At 39.5% G+C, this 22,313-nt stretch overlaps 1 protein-coding gene across 2 annotated transcripts in view; it reads left to right on the forward strand.

The window, feature by feature from the left end:
• The window catches only part of LOC128373367 (neurexin-1a), a 257,924-nt gene extending 236,633 nt beyond the window's left edge, over window positions 1-21,291 (forward strand). For both annotated transcript variants that reach the window (XM_053333666.1, XM_053333665.1), the window contains exons 22-23: window positions 7,890-7,977; window positions 20,987-21,291. In XM_053333666.1, the coding sequence (XP_053189641.1) occupies window positions 7,890-7,977; window positions 20,987-21,291 (393 nt within the window). The remainder of the gene's footprint in view (window positions 1-7,889; window positions 7,978-20,986) is intronic.
• The last annotated feature ends 1,022 nt before the right edge of the window (window positions 21,292-22,313 follow it).

The raw sequence follows: 22,313 nt of genomic DNA on the forward strand, positions 1-22,313 counted from the left end.
GAGTGAATTAAGCACCAGTCACACGTGGCTCACTCTGAGTCAGTCGCTGACATGGTGGTAGTGTGACGCAGGCACTGAATGGGAAATGGACTATTTGCTTCCTCCCACACAGCAAGACAACTTTCCTGCGTACCTTGGTGCCTCAGCCGTATCATACTCCATGCTAAATGTTGAATTCACATTAAGGCCGTGTGGATGACTGTTCCTGGAAAACAAGTTGAACAGGGTCCTAAGGGGGACTTGAGGAACATCTACAAAGCAGTGCAGCAGTGCCTTGAAGCAGCCACATAAAAAGGAGTCCTCACACAGTACTGTTCGTGGGTCCCTGAGAGGGAGTATGTTCAACAAGAGCACAGGCATTGTGTACATTTTGAAACAGCTCTGTAATTACCCCACAACTACTTTCACAGAGCACCTTTACACTCCTACATTAGCCCATACCTGTCACTTGTATTACACACTCAAGTACAGCCTTTCATTTTGCACAGCAGAAGCTTTCCTGAGCCTGTATACTAGGCTAGGAAGTGTTCACTCATTCCTGAGTCTTAATGTTATTTTAGTTCCTAAATATCTAACTTAATTATATGTGTTTTTATTGTGCTGCCTTACTTGAGTTTACAGAAATTGATCATCACACTGTTACAATCCCAACAACCTTTACACAGCTTAGTAATAATGAAATTAAACGCCCTTTGTACACATTACCAAACACCTGTTTCTAGGTAGATTGAATCCACTAGACTGTTAATGTGTAGCAGAAAGAATCAAACATACGGCATTTTACAATCATTCCTATTCCTATTCTAATCCTATTTTGAATTATATTTATGGTTCAGGGTATATTAAAAATGTTATTACCAGTCATCTTGGAAATGTGTGTCTCTGTGTGCAACTGTGCTTTGTATGTCCCCATACTGCGTGCTGTGGGTGTACCAGGTGTGTGAAGCTGCCTCCCAGCACCTTGTTAGACTGTCTGGGTTGCAGTGACTTAAAGCCTCCAGGAAGATGTATGGCAAGACAGGAACATGTGGGTACCAGGGGAGGAGATGGAGAGCCTCCGACCATTCTTTTTTTAATGACACTCTGATACTCAGCCTGAGGTCCAGTTGCAGCAACAGCTGGTTCGTTTTAAATAAAGCAAAGCCTTTCTCCCAAAAGGGACAATGTCTCATAACTTAGCAAGTGAAAACAGCTGTCCACCCTGGCCAGTTTTATGTTATGGCATACACAAGCAGTCAAAACAGAGAGAAGCGATACCAATTATTCAGACTTAATTGCCTATGAAAAGTGTAGGCATATTTTTAGTATGAATACTCTTGTTCTCTGAGGAGTCAAACTACCTACAAAATGCACTCTGTGGCCTGCAATATAATGTAATGCCTTAGGTAATTACAGACTGCTAATATGTTTTGTTGCTGTAATGTTTTCATGTTCCTTAAATTAAAGCAGAAAAGTCAGGATTGTTTATTAGAGAACAGATTTGTTCCTCATAAAACAAATGATGACTATTCCTTGCAAATAGTTTGTAAATTGTAGCCTCTAATGTGCCTGTTCTTTAAAGTTGTCATTTAGTGACATGGGTACAATATATTCACGTTAAAACAGTGTGATATCCAAATGACTGTTCTGCATCCAGTACATACCAAGAGTGAAGCTGTTTTCTTTTATGAACGTTCAGAGTTTAATGCAAGACTTTTTTGTTTGTATGTGAACAGAATATAGTGCAGTCTTATAGATCTTAGAAACCAGCCTTGCTTGCTGAGGCAGTTGTTTCACACCTAAGTTTGCATAGCTGATATCATCTCGGTAACATCTCAACAAAGCCTTTCCTGGGAAAAATAATGAAGCACCTGCTCTTGCTGCTTGCATATATTTTTTGTGTATTGACTGATGTTCTTTTGGCAGTGTCTGTTTTCAAGCTTTGTTGATTCATTTGCTCAGAATTGCGGATTCTGTTGTAAATCCTTCTCAGCAAAGATACAGTAGAGAATATTTCCATTTTTACCAAGCTAGTTGTTCCATATTGTTTATTGCTCTACTCTGAGAGTGGTACTGTTGTACCACCATGAAGCCTCGCATCAGAGCGTTTTCAAACAGACCAGAGAATCAAGATATTTTGAACATAAGTTCAGAACATGATACAGATATTACAGATATAGATATATGAATATACATATGTACATCCATCAGTGTTTGCCCCACAGCTGAACTGTGGTGGCAATAATGTCATTCTATTGTCTTCTAGCCATACTGAAGTCTGACTCTGTGTGAGTCCATGATGTTGACAGCTTGGCAGACCAGCAGTAGGAAGAGTGTGGGCGAAGGCCAGGCAATACACTGAGCTGAACTCACAGTCTTAGAGGCCCACATGCCTTCATTATTCAGTTGGAATCCATTGAGCATCTGGGACTAAATTATTCATCAACATCGACCTAGTTCCAGGGTGCTAAGTTAGATACTTGGATGTCATCAGGCGTTCTGATAAGAGCTGCTGCTGCAGTGTGATAGCTGCCATGGGTAAATAGAGTGTGTGCTTGGATCATAAAGAGTACTGGCCACCATTACATTGTTATAGACTGTGGTTTTATATATCAGAGGGTTTAGGTGTATGGAGCTCAGTGTACAGATGGGGAGGAATTCTTTAGCCCTTGTTTAACCATGAGCCATCTCTATCTGCTGTCCCACTCCCTCTCTCTGTCTCTCTCTCTGTCTCTCTCTCTCTCTCTTGCTGGCACACTAATGATGTGTTGCTGCTAGACTGAAGCTTAGGACAACAAACTCCTCCCAATTAGTCTGTGCACACTACAACTCTGGTCAGATCTGGACACTAGCAGGTCACTATCAGTGTAAATCAGTGCCAGCATGAGAAATAATGGCACAAGCTCTGTGTGGGAACATTTACCGAATACTGATTCTTCTGCTTTTCTGCTTTTAGGGGCATTTTAAACTTTGGCTTCAACAGCTGGTGCCAATTATAGACAAGATATAAATAACATTTTTAGCTATTGTATTGGCTCAAGTTGGAGTCTTGAGTGCACCCTTAATATGATTTATCTGGGATTATTATGAGAGATGGAAATAAAAGAACCGCCTTGTAGCAGAGTTTTTATTATGACTTTGAACTGATAATATATAATGTATATATTTCTTCAGACTGTTACAGTTAAAAAAGACTAATTATACTTATAAGCCAGATATGCACCCTGTTAATTTAGGCCTCCAAGATAAATAAGACAAAAATAATTTAGGCTGATATTTTATGCATTATAATTGATGGAGAAGTACTGTTAGTACTTTAAAATATCATGCTGAGGTGCTGCTTATTTTTCTTCAGATTTCAAGAAATACATCCCATCTCTAAGTGAAATGCATAGTCCATATTAGACTTATATGTTTGAAATCCCCAAAATCCTTTTGTCATATACAATGACACTAAAACCTGCTCTGTTGGCATAAAAGGTAGCATTAGAAATTACAAATATTACAAAAAAAAATCAGTATCTATTTTCCAGAAGAAGAGACTTTGGTGCATCACTGTAACAAGCAGTCCACCTCTGGTTATCAGTGATTTCTTCCATGTATGGTCTTGCCTGAAAATAGCGACAATCCATTGGGAACAGTTATTCAGTAGGCGCTTACATCTAATGGATTGTGAGCAGTATAAGCATATGGGTTGTGGATGTTGTGGAAATGGAGGATGAGATATACAGACAAAGATCAGAACAGTTTATGAGCAAAAATCTGCAGGTTTGCGTGCAGTCTTGCAGATGGAAAGGCTTTTTTGTGATATGATAATGTGTAGCAGATAAGCCATTTTCGCTTTGATTTTTCAATCAGCCCAGAATTTACTGGCGGTAAGCATTTTTGGTATTTTGAAAAAACTATTGGGGTTTATAGCAGATCTTAATGAACAACAGATTATGGACACTGAGTAAAAAAAATATCAATTTTATTACTGGCAGCGATCACCAATATAACAAGAGGGAGAGCTTTGCAAAACAAAAGCTTAGATTGGACAAAAACAGGGCTTACTAGGGAAAACAGAAAAGCAGAGAGGCAAAAGAAAACAGCAAGCATCCTCAGTGGAATACATTACCAGGACAGTAGAGGCATGCTTCGGATAAATCCTTCAAATGCCTTCAGTGTCCTCCTGACTTTCAGCTCGTCTCCAAAGAGACATGTTGTGTGCCAGAGAGCATTCATCAAATTAGACCAGAGAGAAAACAATGTGAAAACTCACGGCTCTCCACAGAGACATGCCGACAGGTTATCACAGAGAAGGTGTCTCTTGCTCTCGAGCACCAGGCCAGCAGCACACAGCATCCTCCCAGAAGAGGAGCCCTCCCCTCCCTCCTGTTCCCTGAATCAGCCCAGCATTAAGAGGGGAGAACATACAGTTAGGAGAGAAGTATACGAATGTACAGCATTATAATAAAGCCACCTGCTCCATATAATAGTTATTAGGGAGTGGCATCAACACTGTGTAGTTGAGCATTAGCAGGGAACAGATATGTGTTTGTAGGGTTGTAGATAACATGGTGTCCAGAAAGAATAAGACTGCTGACTAAGCTTTCGGGAGCACATGCAGACCAGGCCTCAGCCTGGACATCTCATTAAGGAGGACCGTTATCAATCCTCAGAGATCGAAAAGCAGCATGACAGTGCTAAAGAAAGCACTGAGGCGCCTTTGGCTGAGTCAGGTTGGAATTTCCACATCACCTTTAATGGTTCAATCGGTGCAGGCACCAAGGTCAGTCGATAACCTTACTCCACTATTATGTCTAAAAAGATTTATTTTTCATTGTACCTTAGCATTGCATGTATAATAACCCTGACAGCTGAAGTGTCTAAAATAGCACTGTACAGGTGCATGTTTCTCTCTACAGTATCTCTTTTTCTCCCAATTTTTGTGTTTTTTCATACATCCAGCTGTATCCCCAGGTTTTTCTCAATACATCTCATAGGAGCATGCTCTCTGTTGCTCTGAGCAGGGGCAGATAAATGAGCTGTGCTGTAGGTTCACCATGGCTTCAGCACTTTACCGCTAGATTAATGATGCTTTGCAAGCCCTGAGCCTTTGCTTTTAGCATTTTAGATGTACCTTCATAAAATGAACTACAGGTACATCTTGTTTATACGCTCATGTATTGGAGCATCTTTCCTGTGGGCATGCTGCTCTTCACATCAATAAACTCTACTGAACTAATGAACCCTCTCAAAAACATATATTATTTGTAGAGAACATTTAGATGAAAAAAAAACAAATTTTGATTTTTGACTAAAAATCATAACAGTCACATGCATATCTTGTGTTGTTTTAAGATGTTTCCTTGAGAAAAGATTTTGGTGTCCTTTTCTGGCATATGGGCCAAGCTGCCTGTCAGTTTTCATCACAGTGGCTAAATTGCATGGTAAGCCCCTCACATACCCCACATTGAATTGTCACGGGTGAGAAAGAAGCCAAGCGTTGGAGGAGGACACCATGAATTGGTAATGTTATTGGATTTCAACCAGGTCATGACCACATCAAAATGTTGACCTACACACTAATCCTGGATAGCAGACCGATGCCTAGTAACATGTGAATTCATTTTAGCGTCGATTCAGAGGCATACATCCACTACGCACAGATGATTCATTTAAAAGTATAGCATAGGGCTGATATTTTGATAAGATCAAAGAAAGATTGGACTTAGGGGTGGCTTACAAGCACAATTGAGCAGCAGCTACACAGATCTACACATAGCCTTTGTCCTTGGAGGCTGAAATGAGCATGACATTATTTTGTGTTGTTACCAAATATCATGGCTTTCTGCCAATTATTTGAAAGTTTTAATGAAGTCTTTATAATGCAGATTAAAAGTTAGACATTGGTACCATTTTACACCTACTCAGACTACATGTCAATATTTTCTCCAGCTCTTACAAGCAAAACAAAAGGAAATATGTAGCTTCAAATTGCTCTTGCACTGTATCGCATAAACAACAAAATTTAATCTCCATTCCCGTAATTACAAAATCAAAGATGCATTTTAAAGAGATAAACAAACATCCATATTCGTTACTGGATTTCAATGTGGTGATAGAGTTTATGGTCTCATGCTGTAGCTCTCTGACCTGAATGAGGAGACAGAAACAAATAAATATGAACGGGCATACACCTCCACTCAGGTTATTCTATGGGGAGTTAACCTACATCTAGTACACCCACCTCACATTGCTTCCTCTTCTCTGCTTGCAAATAAATCTGAAGGACAGACTTGAAGGGAGAGAGAGGAGAAGAGGGATGTGAGAGGGAGAGAGGAGAGTGAGAGTGGTAAGGTGGGAAGAAGAGAGAGGGAGTATTGATTCCTTGATTCCCGTACCTCTGCCAGTGAGTGCAGAGTGTCAAGATCTCCCGCCAGGAAAAACAAATCACAAGGCTGAAGTGATGGATGTGGCACTCCAGGATCCGGCGGTTTTGCCATCTGGATGGCCGACACTGTATATCAGCCTCATGCACAGCAAATTAAATTTACATTTGGACGGCTTCCCCGGTCCTCACCCGGCACAGATGCACCAAAAACAGCCCTCTGCCACAACTCCCTTAATGGGTTTGATCCATCATTTCCTGGTCTACTATGTAAAGATGATGTTGGTCCATGTTCAGAATGTCGAAATGATGTTGCAGTCACAATAAAATCACATTACATACAGCCAAATGGATGTTAAGCAAAATGACATCACCTTTAATTTCCTTAAGATGAGTCAATACTAATCCAACTTGTAGATATATTTTGATGCACAGTCAAACGTCAACAAAATAATAGCACAAATTGAATAAAACTCTGAGTCCATCTTCATTTTTGTAACCTAATGCATGATGGCCCTTTATTGGTCTTCTCTTGTGTCTGTCATACACATGAAAGCTCATGAGTATGACAATTTTTTAGAAAACACAAGTATTGCCAGGCATGCATTTGAGGACTTAAAACAATATTAGTACAAAAGGGATAAGTAGAGGTGCAAGGCTAAATGAATATCAGCAGGTTATTCTGCTTAGCAAGGCTCCACATAGCTGAAAACCTAACCCAGCCCTGAAGAGGCTGCTATGCTTAAATTGAAACGACCTTTAACGCAGAGCTGATCAAATGGCCTGAAGCAAGACTATAAAAGAACATTGCAGTATAATGTTTTACAGTATACTTTTTTTCTGGTCTTCTGTTTGCCCTTTCCCATTCTCTAAGAGGGTAAAGTGTATCGTGTTTGGCAGGTAAGGAAGTGCATCGAAATCTGAAATGGATTTGGCGTTAGAGTGGATGTGGCAGTAGAATAATGAAGCACCTCCATATATGCTCTGATTTTTGTTTATTTCTGATGCTTACTTTGAAAAAGAGATAGAAGGAATAACTTTGTAAGAAATTAGGGGAAAAAATTGATTTAAACCTTTGCTGCTCTGCCCTTTATCTTCCAATCTTTTTTTAAGCTTTCACGGCTGGTTGTCCTCTAAATGTCAAAGGTGTTTTGTGATGGCTCTTAACAATCCCTTGAAGGGCTATGCAAAGCCACACAATGCAACACAAATTGAGCATTTGAGTTGACAATTTTGCTGTGAACTTTAAACTGTGCTGTTCTCAATAATCAGATCTTATATCTGTAACGATAGCGTTGCCTGGAAAGCAGCGTAGCAGATGCTGGAGAGCCAGGCAGCGTGTTACCGTGTTGACAGATAAATCCAGCAGCCAAACTGTGTAGCTGTCTGGATTCACATCTCATCTGCTCCGCTCTTCTTCACCTAACCCTCTGGAAACACCACTACTGGTAGCTCTGAGTGGGAGCTATCTTACCCTATTGATGTTGCTAAGTATGCTCTGCTCTCACCACTCCACTGTGTGCTTCTCTCTTTTCAGACAACCGACGACTTGCTAGTGGCATCAGCCGAATGTCCGAGCGATGATGAGGACATTGATCCCTGTGAGCCGAGCTCAGGTGGGTTAGGTTAGTCATCTCTTTTTATTCTATTTTTCTCTGGGTGTGTCAGTGTGTCTCTGTGTGTCATAATATAGTCCACCCCCACCACATGCTCACTAACACACAGCATTTAAATGAGCAGATTGGAGTTCTAGTGATAGAAGGAAAACTCTTCTGATGGTTACCACAGACAGCAGGATACAGCAAGCTGAAGGCTATTCATTAAGTCTATCTGGGAAATTTCCATTCTGCAACAGAGCATGGTTTTACTGGTTCTAATATTTTAATCTCCAGGAACATAAAATATAAATGTAGTAAAACTTACAGAAGGCAATGACTTTTATTTACATTCATTTATGACCATAGTATTCATGGTCTTTTAAAGGCCCCATGAAACAGAAGTTAGAGCGTATTTAGCTGTTCTGTACTGTGAAGAATTCCCCAGTGAAATTGGGTATTTGGGCAGTGTACAGTTACAAGAAGTATTTAGAAATTAAATCCATTGCATTTGATTGGACTGCTAAAAATTGGGCAGGGTGACTCCACAGACACCCATATCTGACAGATGATTGAATAAGACCTCAGCCACATTGTTTTGGAAATAAAAACAAAGTTTTTGCCCACTGATATCCAAAGACACATCCTTCCTCTTTATATTTCTCTGTTAGTTAAATATGGTTTTATTTGACTGGTGTGCCACTGAAATGCTCAGATTGTTATTATACAGTAACTGACTGACAACATTGGTTGGACTTGGTTAGACACAATAACAAGCAGAGTGGATCAAGCGAAAGGTAAAAAAAACCCACTGTATTTCCCTGTGTGGTCCTTTTCATAATCTTATCAGACGTTTATAACAACTTTTAGTTGGCCTACATTGTTTTAAATAGGCTGTTGAAAATGTACATTTACAGGTTTTCAAATATGGCCCAATTGAATGTGTAGTTGGACAGCCCTGCATTATAGTGTGATGTTCCATTACATAGCACAACAATGGAAAATAAGTAGTTAGTGGTTTACCTGTTGGAGGTATGCTGGTCATCTGCAGCTCTTCATCAAACATCATCATCACTGTGGCTGTTTCTGCTTCTACCATTCCTTCTTCTTTCCCTCTATTATTTCTGAACCACTGGACAAAGACCTCCAAATGTCTCCATGTCTTGTTCTGTCGACTACTAATGCAGCTCTGCTAATTTGATAAGGAACATGTTTCATTTCATAAAACTGCCTCTTAAGAGACAGAGGCTGAACTGAGAGGCTGCATAAAAGGCTAGTTATAGTAATTAGGGGGTTTTCTGAACTGTGAATCATGTAAAGCTACGCTAAGGAGTCCCAGAATAAAATATAGAGCTGGAAATTAGCATAATAAGTCATATTTAATGTGATAAACACATTAAAGATGCCCCCCCCCATACACACACACACACACACACACACACACACACACACACACACACACACACACACACACTTTGTTGCAAAACTGCCTGTTCTTTATTTTCATTTATTTATTAATTTATATTTTTTGGATGGTAATGTCGTTCACCCGTCTGGTGGTTTTAATTGAAATGTCAACTACTGTAACGATTCACATTCCTTTTAGGATGGATTGTCAATATTTGCTAAATACTTGTGAAACAAATGACAGCCCCATTACTAATGATATCCCCCCATGTTCACAATATAAACTAAAATGGTGAACATGTTAAACAATATATCAGCTAAACATCAGCACATTAGCATTGTCATTGTGAGCATGTTTGCATGCTGATAGCATTTAGGTCATAGGGCTGCTGTGAATAAGTACAACCCCACAAAGCTGCTAGCACAGTTGTAGACTCTTGTTATTGGACTGAAAATCCATTAAAAACCATTGTTCTTTGGCTGCCATCCATTGCGATTGAACTCAGCCAATGAGAACGTTTCCCCAGTACAACTGTGTCTCTGAAAAGTGTGTGCATAACTAAAATGGCACATTGCTCACAGTGTTTTGAGTGTCAAAGCAGCTGCTTCACCATGTTTAAATCGTGCATCTATTCGTCTTCATCAGCTCATGGCATTTTTTAATACGTGAACAGGGGAGTTCTGAGAAAGCAAGAACAACACACAGTTGTAATTATCAGACCCACATGACTCCAGCACACGATATCAAAAGGAGAGCAGTGTGTGAAGGCTGATTTTTAAGTGTGTAGACAGTCCCCACTGTTGTTAATTAAATTCTACACGAAGCAGTAGGAGTTCATCCTGTTTTTTCTCATGTATTATTGTTCATGATAGCAGCACATAGTATCCCTTGGAGTTTATGATTGCAGCACAAAGGTGCTTCTCTTCATAAAACAACCAATATTTTTGTTCTTTAGTTTTAACTGCATGTTCTAGTACCTTGATAAATATACAATGCAAAGAAGGACTAGTTTCACAGCAAAATGTCTCAAAACACAGCTGTTTTTATCAGCTCTGCTCTGACAAATTGGGATTATAAATCTGTTTGTTCCCTACTTTGCTGCCAGACTTTTAATCTCTTCTCTTTCTCTGCCACACATGCAAGGCAATTAAGTCTAACCTGAGTGCCCGCCTATGAATAGAAAGATTTTTAAATGCATTCTGAAGTGATGAGAAGCACAGAGAACAATTAAGTCCAGACCCAAGGCCCCCCACTCCATCTAGATGTGCTATCGATCAGTATGTGGGCATAAAACCTCCACTAAATTAATGTCTGCCCCAAAGCAAAGACTATCAACTTTCTTGTCTGTCTCTCTTCCTGTTACTCTGGCCTTCTACTAGCAACATTAGCTTTCGCCACAGTTACTCTCTAGCTATAACTCTGGCTCTCATCCTGCACATTACAGTGATATTCCCATCGGGCAGCATCACAATAGGTACTTCCAATGTACATCTGCTACCTCTGTCAAATACCATACACAGGAGATTGTTCTGCGCACTGATTCACACTAGCAGCTTGCATTATGATATTTTTTGACAAGGGCATCTGCCAAAACATCAGTTGCGAACTGTGTGATGCTCAGGGACGCACACTCCCAGAGCAGAGTATCCCTCTCCCTCTGTGATCACTGAAGGGGATTTGACACCAGAGCTGCGGGCTCCCAGGGTGGCAGCTGTCTAACACCGTATCCTTATTAATATCTACATTCAGAACGATTCACACGCTCTGCCAAGCACTCACCACATCTCAGACGTTGTTGCTGTGCATAATGAACTGGATCCACTGTCGCTGATAAAGGACTACTTTCTCATATTACTGTTCAGCCAACTCCTTTTACTGATGAGAATATATCATTTTTCAAGCAACCCCTTGACAGTCTGTTCTGTCTGTGACCTCAAAAGCAGAGGCCAGATGCCCACACCTTTGTTATCTCTGGCTTCACAGCAAATGTATACAGGAGGATAATGTTGGTGCATAAGTGATCCCACGAGGTGAGCTTTGAACCAGACTATTATGTGAGCTATCTTTGGCCCAAGGTCAGCTCTAGATCATCCCATATATCAGTGGAGTCTCGTCCCACACCAGTCCCTATCAGCCATTGAGTGACATCAATCGGGTAAACCTACTTATTGCCACGCTTTATTTCTCTTACCTCCGGAAACCATGGAAAGCCAGCTACACCAGCAGAGCTTATCACCCGGCAGGACTCAGATTAGATCATACTGCAGCAAATTGAATCCTCCCCCCTGGTTCAGGAAACCACGGAGGAATACACAGGCCCATGATGCTGCAACACATCTGATCTGTAATAGTAGGCTGGTTCGGGGAGTGTGCATACACACCCTGACAGCTGAATATCACTGACAACAATTCCTTGTGATCCCTATTGTGAAAATTGTTGAAGCTTTTCACAAGTTTAGCAAAATGAAATCTGCCAAGTGTTTTAGATTCAATGTGATCTCACCTAACCGTCTTAGTTAGAAAAGTAACAGAAGATATGCAAATATCCCGCATAATGACCTAGCATGCCTGAAAGGGCAATTCTGATGTTATAGGAATACTGTATAAATTCTGACATTTAGCCTAAAAGAGGTCGACATTTTCCACAAAGAAATATGATTGTTCATTTAAAGGCCATGATGAAGTGTTCTCCAATCATCTGGAGAAAATATAGTTATAGGGTCGCTTGTGTGAAAATAGCTTGGTGAACAGACTGTTGAGAGGGCGGCTCGCACTGATTTCCAAGTGTCAACCCTCAGTTTTCATGGTGGAAGTTAATGGAACAGGTTGTTGCCGAGCTGCATGGGGTCAGATGGAACGGATGTCTCTTACCTACCTGCTTCATTTCATTGGCGTCATGCAGGCCGTTGATGGAGGGCAGCTGCTGCACGGCGACCCATATCCAAGGTTACATCCTGCAGCTGCCTTTGTTCCTCATCATTTGGTTTTTCTCCTCTGAGCTCTTTTTTTTTTTTTTTGCTCTTCTGCTAGTCCTCCATATTTGGTTAAATTAATCAAATTCTAGTGATTGTCAAATCAGATGTAGTCTGGTATTCATATACATTCCTGAGTAAAATATTCCTTAAGTAAAACACAACAAATAAAAAAATCTAATATTTAATGTTGCTGTTTAGATTATTAACTCTCATCCTATCAATAACATACAAGGACTACTGACTGGGTTTCCTGGGGACCCCAAGAATAAACAACCGTGATCGCAAAATGTAATGTTTTATTTATTTTTGAAACGTTATTTATTATTTATTATATCATCTGAAAAAAATACAGATTAACATTATTATTTTAGGAATGTTGCCGTTAAGTTGCACATGAAGATTTCAAATATTAATACAAAGTCAGCGGGAACAAATTGATTGACAAGGTCATGAAAAATTGAAATAATAGTATAAAGCACCTGTTAGATATGACAAAAAGTAAACCTCAGGGATCTGCTGTTCCCATCAATACGATCAAGCTTTAGAGCACTGAGTGTCACTTAGAGGTTTAATATTTGCTTTTGATTTCAGAATATACAGTGTCTCTCCTCTAAACTTAAATTCACTGATCCCAGCCTCCCTGGAGTGCAATGTAAACATAGCATTGAAGTATTAGCATTGAGGGTTTATCTTTTACATGTTTTTACCTTCTCCACCATCATTAATTATGTAACAAGCAGTCAAGTGAAATGCAATTTGTATGATAGAAATGGGCTCCTAGTCAAATGCAAGTAGCAGCCAGCGCCTCAGTGAGAGCTCTGGTATAAGCACCCTCCTACATTTCACAAATAATCTCTCAGTGTCTTTATTCTTAGCTCCAGTAGCCCTTTACTGTGAATTGCCCATAGGCAGGTTAAGGTTAATCATCTCTAGTTTCCTCTTCTCTCCATGTTTTCTAACCTCTTTCTATCCTCAAGCTTTCTGCTGTGACATTAGCAGCTACTAATGTGTTTGACATTTGTTTTAATAGATTTAATTTATGGGCAGGAAAACAATACATAGAGTAAACCAATAAATCAAACCACAAATGAATACTCTCTTTAACCCCATGGCTATGACGAGAATGCACCCAGCCAGGAGGGGAAAAAAATTAGAGTAAATTATTGTTTTAAAAGTAGCTGTGAGATTAATGAAACATTAAGAACACTGTGCTGGCTTAAGAGGTCACTGCCCACATTTAATAGGTTATTCAATCATACCCAGCTGGAACTCACTGCGTGTTCATTCCTTCCTTTGCTGAACACAGTGGAATGCACCTTGCATGCCAACAGACTGCTGCTAGAAGAGATGGTTTAACAAATAAAAAATTCTTCTGACGACTGGATGCCTATTGAATGTGATAAGAGCTCATGCCCATCAAACTAAACATGTCAGAGGCATCATTTATGACCTTCAAGCATCACGCATTCTCTTTAAAAAAATAAATATTGCTATTACTGCATGGTGTGCCAATTCATGCACACAATCTTATGGAATTTTGCCATTTTTGTTTTTCCGCACTCTTTCAGTGAGGATTATGCCTTCCAAGTCTTCTTTCTACATTCTATTTTAAATTAAGTGTGTTCTCAAAGAAAACAGGATTTCACACTCACTGTCAGTCTTTCTCTTTACTGATCCCACCATATTTATATTTTCAATTATTTTTTATTTTCCTACCACACATCTTTTTGGTGTGCTGACATTGACGCTAACACAATGTGTCTGTTTATAAGTCTAAGTAGGGCATGAAAGATTTTGCATACCCAAGAAAAGAAAAGACGCCCAGCTAAAGGTCTGTTACGGTAATAATATAAGTAAGTTAGGGCTTGGAAATATTAGCCAACTATTCACAGTTGACCAATCAGTAAAATGCTTGTGGAGGATACACTAAAGTGTTAACTCTGCCTCAATTGTTCTTTATTGATTTCTCCCTGTAGCAAAAGTATAAAAGAACCTTTGATCTATGCGCTTACAATACTGTTATTTTCTGAGGCAAAGAACTAGAATATACAATAATGATGGCCATTATTTTATCGTAAGGATGTGGACTAGTCTCCAATAAATGATATACTTCTGTAGGGGTACTATGATGTGTGCTAAAACTAAACTATAGGCTGCAATGCAAGGTTGACATTGAGGTTAATGAGCATAAAAAACAAAACAAACAAAAAAAAATTAGTGATCATAATTTCTATGATTGAGCCACTAGTAGGTTTTGTGGATTTCAGGCAGAAATATTGACACTTTATAGACAATTTGCAGAAGAGTTTGTGTCAAAAATGTTTCAAAATCACAATTATGAATTGTGAGTCTAAGTTCAGATCTGATCTGTAGCAGAGGACTGCTCAGCTTCTGTGCAGTATTGGAGTTCCTGTATGGAGACATTCCTACTATATATATATATAACTAATATAGACCATAGGATCATGTAACCTAAGCATAGGACTCTTTAGGAATCTAATCAAGAGATGAACTCCAGACTTGTGGCGTTCATGCTGACTAAGCTTAGTCCTCTTCTTTCATCTTGCCTCTTTTAGTGGAACCCCTCTAGGCAAAGGCAAAGGCTTAAACTGCACCATACCTGTTACTGGGCTAAATCAAACACCTTTTAGTAATTCTCACTCGGACCTCATTTCATGCTCACTCAGCTCTCTGTTCATCATCCACCATCAGCATGAACACAGCCACTTGGGGCTCTCACATGCATGCTGTCATCAGGCATACTGCCAGCATGTCACAAGTACAGGATGGCTTGCATCACTTCTCGAGGACACTTGGATAATTAAAGAGGGAAGAGGGATTTAATAAGTGTTTTGGCTCTGCTGCAGTTGATACAGTGACCTGTCTGCAGACTGATCCCCAACTATATGACGCTTTTGACAGCTTGTGATTATAGCTGGATATGTGAAGTAAGAAGATAGTATAACACTAATCTGGCTGAATAACAGCAATGTGTCACTGAGCATGCCAACTAAGCCTGGGTCGCTCTAAAGGCTTCCCACAGCCACACCTCCCTAAGCCCTCAAAGATGCACGGTACCCGACCATGTTTATCAACTGTTGCGTACAAAATTTCCTTTTATTACCCATCATGCTAAAAATAACTGAATAATTTGAATTACTTTGGCTGATACGTAAACACACCATCGCTGCATTGCACCCATTTATGAAAAAGCATTATCTGTATGTACTCTACAAAACTCTTTCAACCCATTACCACCATCAGTTAATGAAAGGTCAAGCCCAGTCTGTCTATTCAATATATTTTAAGTAGTCCTGGTTGCTCCATTACCTCTCAACAAACCTAACGCGCACCTGAAGTAACCCTCGGCTCCACTCTCTGTGTTTTCCTTCATCCATGGCCCCGTCAACCTGCTCACCCTGTTACAAATTACCAAACAAATGAACCCTCTCGCTGGAGACAAATGAGGAAAAATAGTCTTTGAAGAGGACCATTTATTCAAATCCCGCTTGACAGTGTGGAATCTCTGATCCCATTCCTCTCCTTGAGAGCACGTGGCAAAAGCAAGTCAGGCAAAAAAGAAGGGGAATCACATAAGGCATTTCACAGGCTTTTAAATGACAAGTTCCATTGCACCAGAGTTAATATCTTTGAGAGGCAAGCCCGTTTAGCCGTACTGAAGAATCCAGTTAGAGTTAAGAGAGAAGATGCTATCAAACAAACCCTGCAGTTACCAGAACATTGAAGCCAAACCAATCTCAGTGTTCATGTCATTGCACTCTTCAGTGCCTCTCTGTATGACGACGGTAATTCTTAGCCAAGCTATTTTCATTTTCTTCACTAACATTATGGATAAGGGTCATGTATGTGATCAGCCATGCTCCTTTGTTTACAGTTTTCCTCATGCATCTCAACAACAGGAATCTCAGCAAGGCTTGGTGGAGGGAAATGATTTGTAACTAAATGACTGAAACATTAACTGTTGTCCTTGTGAATAAAACAGCAAGGACTTTATGATGGTTTAGATGCGATACTGTAATACAAGTCTCGCTCTAAGATGAGACAGGGAGAGGAAAGTTATTCTGGTGGCTTTCACCCAACTGCAATCCTTCAAAAGTTAACCCCCCTGAGTTTACCTCTATCGCGCTGCTCCCCCGCTATGCTGCCATGAAGCTAGTCGCCACTTTAAGGTCATTTTCCCCATGTCTAATTTTACCCTTGGGTACGCTCGAGTACAGTGTATGAGAACAGCCATCATTTTAAACACTTGTTTCAGGCGCTATTTCTTTCTCAGTTTATGTGCCTTCAATCTGAGGTGACGGAGTGCTAATGAACTGACAGGCAGATGCATTTTGACTGAGGTCTTATGAGGCATTCTCGAAGACCTTGTTTCTGCCATATTACTTTGGGAAAGAAGGTCCAAGGTGCTCAGCCAGGCACATGGGTAACAAATGAGCCACATCATCAGCTGTATCAGTTGATCTAAGGGACTACGAAAGATCCCCGCCTGCCATCAGGTGGCTGTTTGATAGACACTGCTGAGACTTAATGCAAGCTAATGAGTTGTAATGAATGTTAATCTTTTTGAACAAAACATGGCTGTGTCAGCATTGTACTAAATGCAGTGTTAATCCTCTAAGTAGTGGTCACTACCCAGCTTTCTTTGTTGAGATATTAAATTGGATTTTGCACCGAAAGATCAGTATTTTGGCAGAAATCTCATTGTGTGAGCAAGTTACGTGTAAAATTAAATCAATATATCACATAGCTTAGTTTTTTAATTTTTGAATCTCTAACTCTGTGGCCTCACTGCAGGAGCCAGCAAAAGTCTCATATACAACCCTCGAGTGCAATATTGAGATCGCCCATCAACCTGCTATGTTATCTACAAGTTCAACTTTTTGACCCCAAACAAAGGATAGATAGTAAATATGAAAGTAACTCACTGTTAATGCCTGCACAATGCTGAGGAAGAGCCATGTCAACCAGTGGCTTTTGCCCACAAGGCGAGAGCATTCTTCACACCTGTCTGCAAGGATAAGTGGGCTTGTCACAAGCAGAGCTAATCTGTTGCAACGCTCAGTCACACTCAATCCCCCAGTGGTACTCTCCGCTTGTCCTTGAATGTCTACTGGCATTGGAAGCTTACTTGGACCGCTGATCAGTCTAACCATGGTGGAAAACATGTCAATGAATGGCAGCAGCATCTCCTCTCCTGGCAGACAGCTCAGAGAACTTCTGCCCTTTACAGTTTTCATGCCCTTTTATGTTGGCATGGACAAGATCTACCTAAAATAGACACGTGTGCCATCTGTGTGGGTCATTAGCCCATATTACACCATTCAAAACAATTTTTGTTTGAACATTAAACTGTCATTCAAGAGAGATGAATGCAATCAAAAAGTGCTTTATCTCCAAGGTCATCGACACTGAGTGAGAGACATGAGAAAGAAGAGTGAAGAGAGCTATCAGAAACATAAGGAATACCGCTCTGTGACTTGGACAGCATTCAAAATATGAATTGGGCATGCTGATGTGCAATCACTTTCCTATTCACTGCCAGAAATGATCCCCAAAAGCGTACCGTAGTACACTTTGTAGTTTCTGTTTTAGAGGGATTTTTGTAAGCTGGTTCGATATCAAAGCTGAAGAATGCAATTATTTTCTGAAACCAAAATGCTTTCTATTAACGTAGTCAGAAAAGTGGGGCAGCAAAATGGGACGTAGTAGTTAGTGACATTGAACATTTAAAGCTCATTAAAGTATTAACGGAGTGTGTGTAATGTCTGAAAATTGTTTGTTGGTGCGTTTCAGCTCCTTAACTACAAATCATTTATACTTAACATTGTTGATGACTGCTTTCAAATGTATTTTTGGTGTCCCACTAAAAAACACATTCAGACCAGACCGCCATTGCCTTCTATTCATTTTCATGGTACAAAAATGAAATGACAGACTCATGAAACTGGAGTTGTCTAATCCATCACAATACACATCATCTTTGCCAAAGTGGCATTAACTTTTGATTGACCTGAATTAACTGCACAAACAAGCAGAAATAATATTAATAATAATAATATAAGGTTGGCACAATGAATAAATGTACTCTTGATGTTCAATGTTAGAGTTACTCAACTAAAGCAAGTTTCAAGAGTTTGCTAATTACACTGCAAACAAGAGAAATGGTTGCTGTAATGTACAGAATGTGATTTGACATAAATCAGACAAAACCTGCAAAATCGCCAGCATGGTCCTTTGAATTGACATTGCAATAGCTGGTTATATTGACTGGAATCTAAAGGACGGACACACCCGCACCAACAAATCCTGAAGAACCGTCTTGAATTTATTTTGTGCTTGTTCGACATTGAGGAATTGCCACAAAAGTAGTATAGGGTGGGATATGCTGTATCATCTCATTAACTCTGCCTGCCCTTCATGGATCAGGAAGAAACTACCTTTTTATACAGGGAGAATATGAACTGCCCTCTCTACTCACACTCACAGAAATTAGTTTGTCATAAAATAAGAATGTGACGAGATGAGAAAAAAGGTGATTATAACAAACTTTAATTTCAGCAAAAATGTTGTTTTCCATGTCATTCCTTTTTGATTTAAGAGACAGATGGATACTGAGTTCAAGTTTAGGAAGACAGTTACTCGTGTGAAAATATTACTCTGACTGCTGAAGATCAAAGGATTGAAATCATAAAGAGACAATGTTGTGGTTTCTGTTTTAGAGGGATTTTTTAAAGCTGGTTCGATATCAAAGCTGAAGAATGCAATTATTTTCTGAAACCAAAATGTTTTCTTAAAAAGTGATCAGAAAAGTGGGGCAGCAAAATGGGACGTGAGGGGGACAGCACACGAGGAATAGATTTCAATAAATATCAAATATCCATGTTAAAATATGAAAATGTAGACAGCTGTCATTGAAGATATAAAATGAAATGAGTTTAATGACTAATGACTTGATTGCATAAATATTCATGAATATTCAGATGAATATGTGTAGGCCATTACATTCTGTTCATGATCTCTTTCCTTTTTTATGAACCCCACAAAGTGTCAATAAAAATAAGTGTTTATTAGATTGGCACTCTAGAGTATGTGACATGGATTTTTTAAAAAGTATTCTTTGTTTTACTTCATAGTGCTGGATTGCTATTGCTACAGTATATGCTCATGGATCATTACACTATAAGAGTATTTCAGCACTCTATGGCCAAGGACATGCAGCAGCAGCAGCTCAGTGAAATTCTGCAAGGCTTTTAAAACTACTTTTAACATGACTGTCCAGTTCAACACAGAGAAAATAATGCAGAGCCACATCTCAACACAGCTATTTATGTTTCTGCTGTTGTTGTTGTTGTTGTTGTTGTTAGTTTGTCCGGTGCAAATGCAAATCACAGTGTAACATCTTACGTCAACATAATTATGATCTGAACCCAGCTGTAAATCCCCCTTTTCTAATTTTTTTTTTTTTTTTTTTTTGCCCATATCCAGTGGAAACAGATTGCATTCATTTCCAATTGTTAGTGTTGAGTGTTGGGATTTCACAAACGCAACAAAGGCGGCTTAAACAGAAATGATGACTGCTACAAAAACACACAGCGAGATGTGCCAGGAGGACTGAATAATATCAGGGGGCTGACGTGTTTTCAGAATTTGCTCCATTGAATGGCAGCATTTCAAAACAGAAGTAGGGACAGCCTTTGGCAGAATCTGCTGAGTCAATTGAAGAATTGTCTTGCCTGAAATATTTATTTTGAGTGACTATGTGGTACAGTCATGCTGCTCGAATGTATGGTGACTATTGGGAATGTGGTCTGTTCATTCATGGCTGTGCTGTAAAACACGTGATGAGCTGTGAGCTTTGATATGATGCTCCTCATATGAAGGAAATCTTGTCATTTTGGCTTCTGAATTTAGTAAATGACTCCATCCTGCATTACAGTCTTTCCCTTTCTTCACTCTCTCAAGTACAGTTCAGTGACTATCATCAGAATAATGTTTCACAGGAATTAAAATGACGATGGGCAGTAGAATAGACAGGTAAAATGACATGTACTTAAGTTGAGAAAAATGACCAGCACATACTTTTTTTTCAAAATTGTTGCTTTAATTCTTCAGGGTGGTGCAGGAATGACTTTACATCATTTCCATATAATTTCTAGGGTAATATAAGATTTTATGACTGTCAAAGGATATAAAATACAGTCTTTAAGAGTTTTATAAGAATCCGCATGGGGTATTTGTGTCTCATTTAAAAGTTTGGGTCCCTTTGACAGTTTTGGCTGGCAACTTGATTCTTAAATTCTTTAAGATTCAGATTCTACATTTTCATAGATTTATTTAGTTAAGACAGAAAGGATTTGCCTCGGACCCCCTTTCTCTACTCACTTTGTCACTGGATATGATTCTATTAGCAGGAAATCCATTTCTGTAAGCCAACATCTACTTTTGGCTTCAACTCTCTTGAGGCCTGATGTCTGTGCTTTCATTCAACATTAAAACTGTGATATTGATCTATACATGCAGCTAGGACAAATGTATCCATTTACTGCCATAAATGTGGTTATAGTAATAAAGATAAGCTGTAAAATATAGTGGATATGGAAGATTTGTGGTAATCATACCTTTGTCTTTTTTACAGCCAATCCCACTGGTGCTGGATCGAATGGTTACCCTGGCACATCAGAGGTCTTCCGGGAATCCAGCAGCACTACAGGAATGGTGGTTGGCATTGTAGCAGCGGCGGCATTGTGTATTCTCATCCTGCTTTACGCTATGTACAAATACCGGAACAGAGACGAGGGTTCGTACCACGTAGACGAGAGCCGCAACTACATCAGCAACTCGGCACAGTCCAACGGCACCGTTGTCAAAGAGAAACCAGTCAACACCGCAAAGACCTCAAGCAAGAACAAGAAGAACAAGGACAAGGAGTACTATGTGTGATTATCAAAGCTTTGGTCTCTGCTGGACCAGTTTAAACATTTATCAAAAAGACAAATCAGGACATCGTGTGTACAGTATAATAACAAAGATGAACCTTATTTAGTCATTTTTTCCTATAAGACAATACTCTGAAAAGTAAATATGAGGAATGAAAAAATGAGGTATGAAAAAATGTTCTTCAGACTCAAGCCCTAAAGACTAAATGACTACAAGATGTACTGTCCTGAAAGAGACCGATGGTTCAATGTCTCTGGGAACCAGTTGATTAAGAACTGAATGCATATCTCACATGTCAATCAAACAACATCAATCCCATCTGTGACTTGTTTTCTTGGGAAGGATAGCGTGGTCTAACTCCCTTGTTTCCAGTAAAACAGAGGAGCACAGATGCACTTTACAAAGGGAGATTTCAGCATTACAGACTCAGTGTGTTCATTTACATTGCCTGTGTTTGTGTTGCTGAGACTTTTTCTAGAGAAAATGACACAATGCATAAATAAATACATACATAAATACGCCAAACATTTACTGTGGAGAAAAATGAAAGGGGGAAAAAAAATCAGGTGACAGTGAATTTATATAGAGAAAAAAATATCCCTGATGGATGTCCGAGGAATCAGCCAAAGTACTCACTGAAGAGGCAGTGATGGCCGGCAAAGACTAATATCTGGCTGACTGAGCTGCTGTGGTGCAAATATGAGAGTGGACTGCAGTTTCTCTTGAAAGACGGTGTTTTAAAAAAGAAGAAAAATGTCCATTGTGCCAGTAAGAAATCTGGAGGCCTTCGTTTGTGAACTCAAAAAGAGAGTTCCCCTCACAATTCTGGGGATGTCTCAAAAGTGATCATTCGGGAGCCATGCACGCAAAATTATCTTATTACAGTACATATGTTTATATACAGTACAACCACATCTATATGTGCTTTCTGGACTGTGACAAAGTGGTGTTTTATAGCCTGTTGTATAGATGATGCAAAATATAACTGCTCCTCAACCATTTTGGAATAAAACTACAAGAAAAGG

Source organism: Scomber japonicus, chromosome 14, assembly GCF_027409825.1.
Source record: "Scomber japonicus isolate fScoJap1 chromosome 14, fScoJap1.pri, whole genome shotgun sequence".
Taxonomy (NCBI): domain Eukaryota; kingdom Metazoa; phylum Chordata; class Actinopteri; order Scombriformes; family Scombridae; genus Scomber; species Scomber japonicus.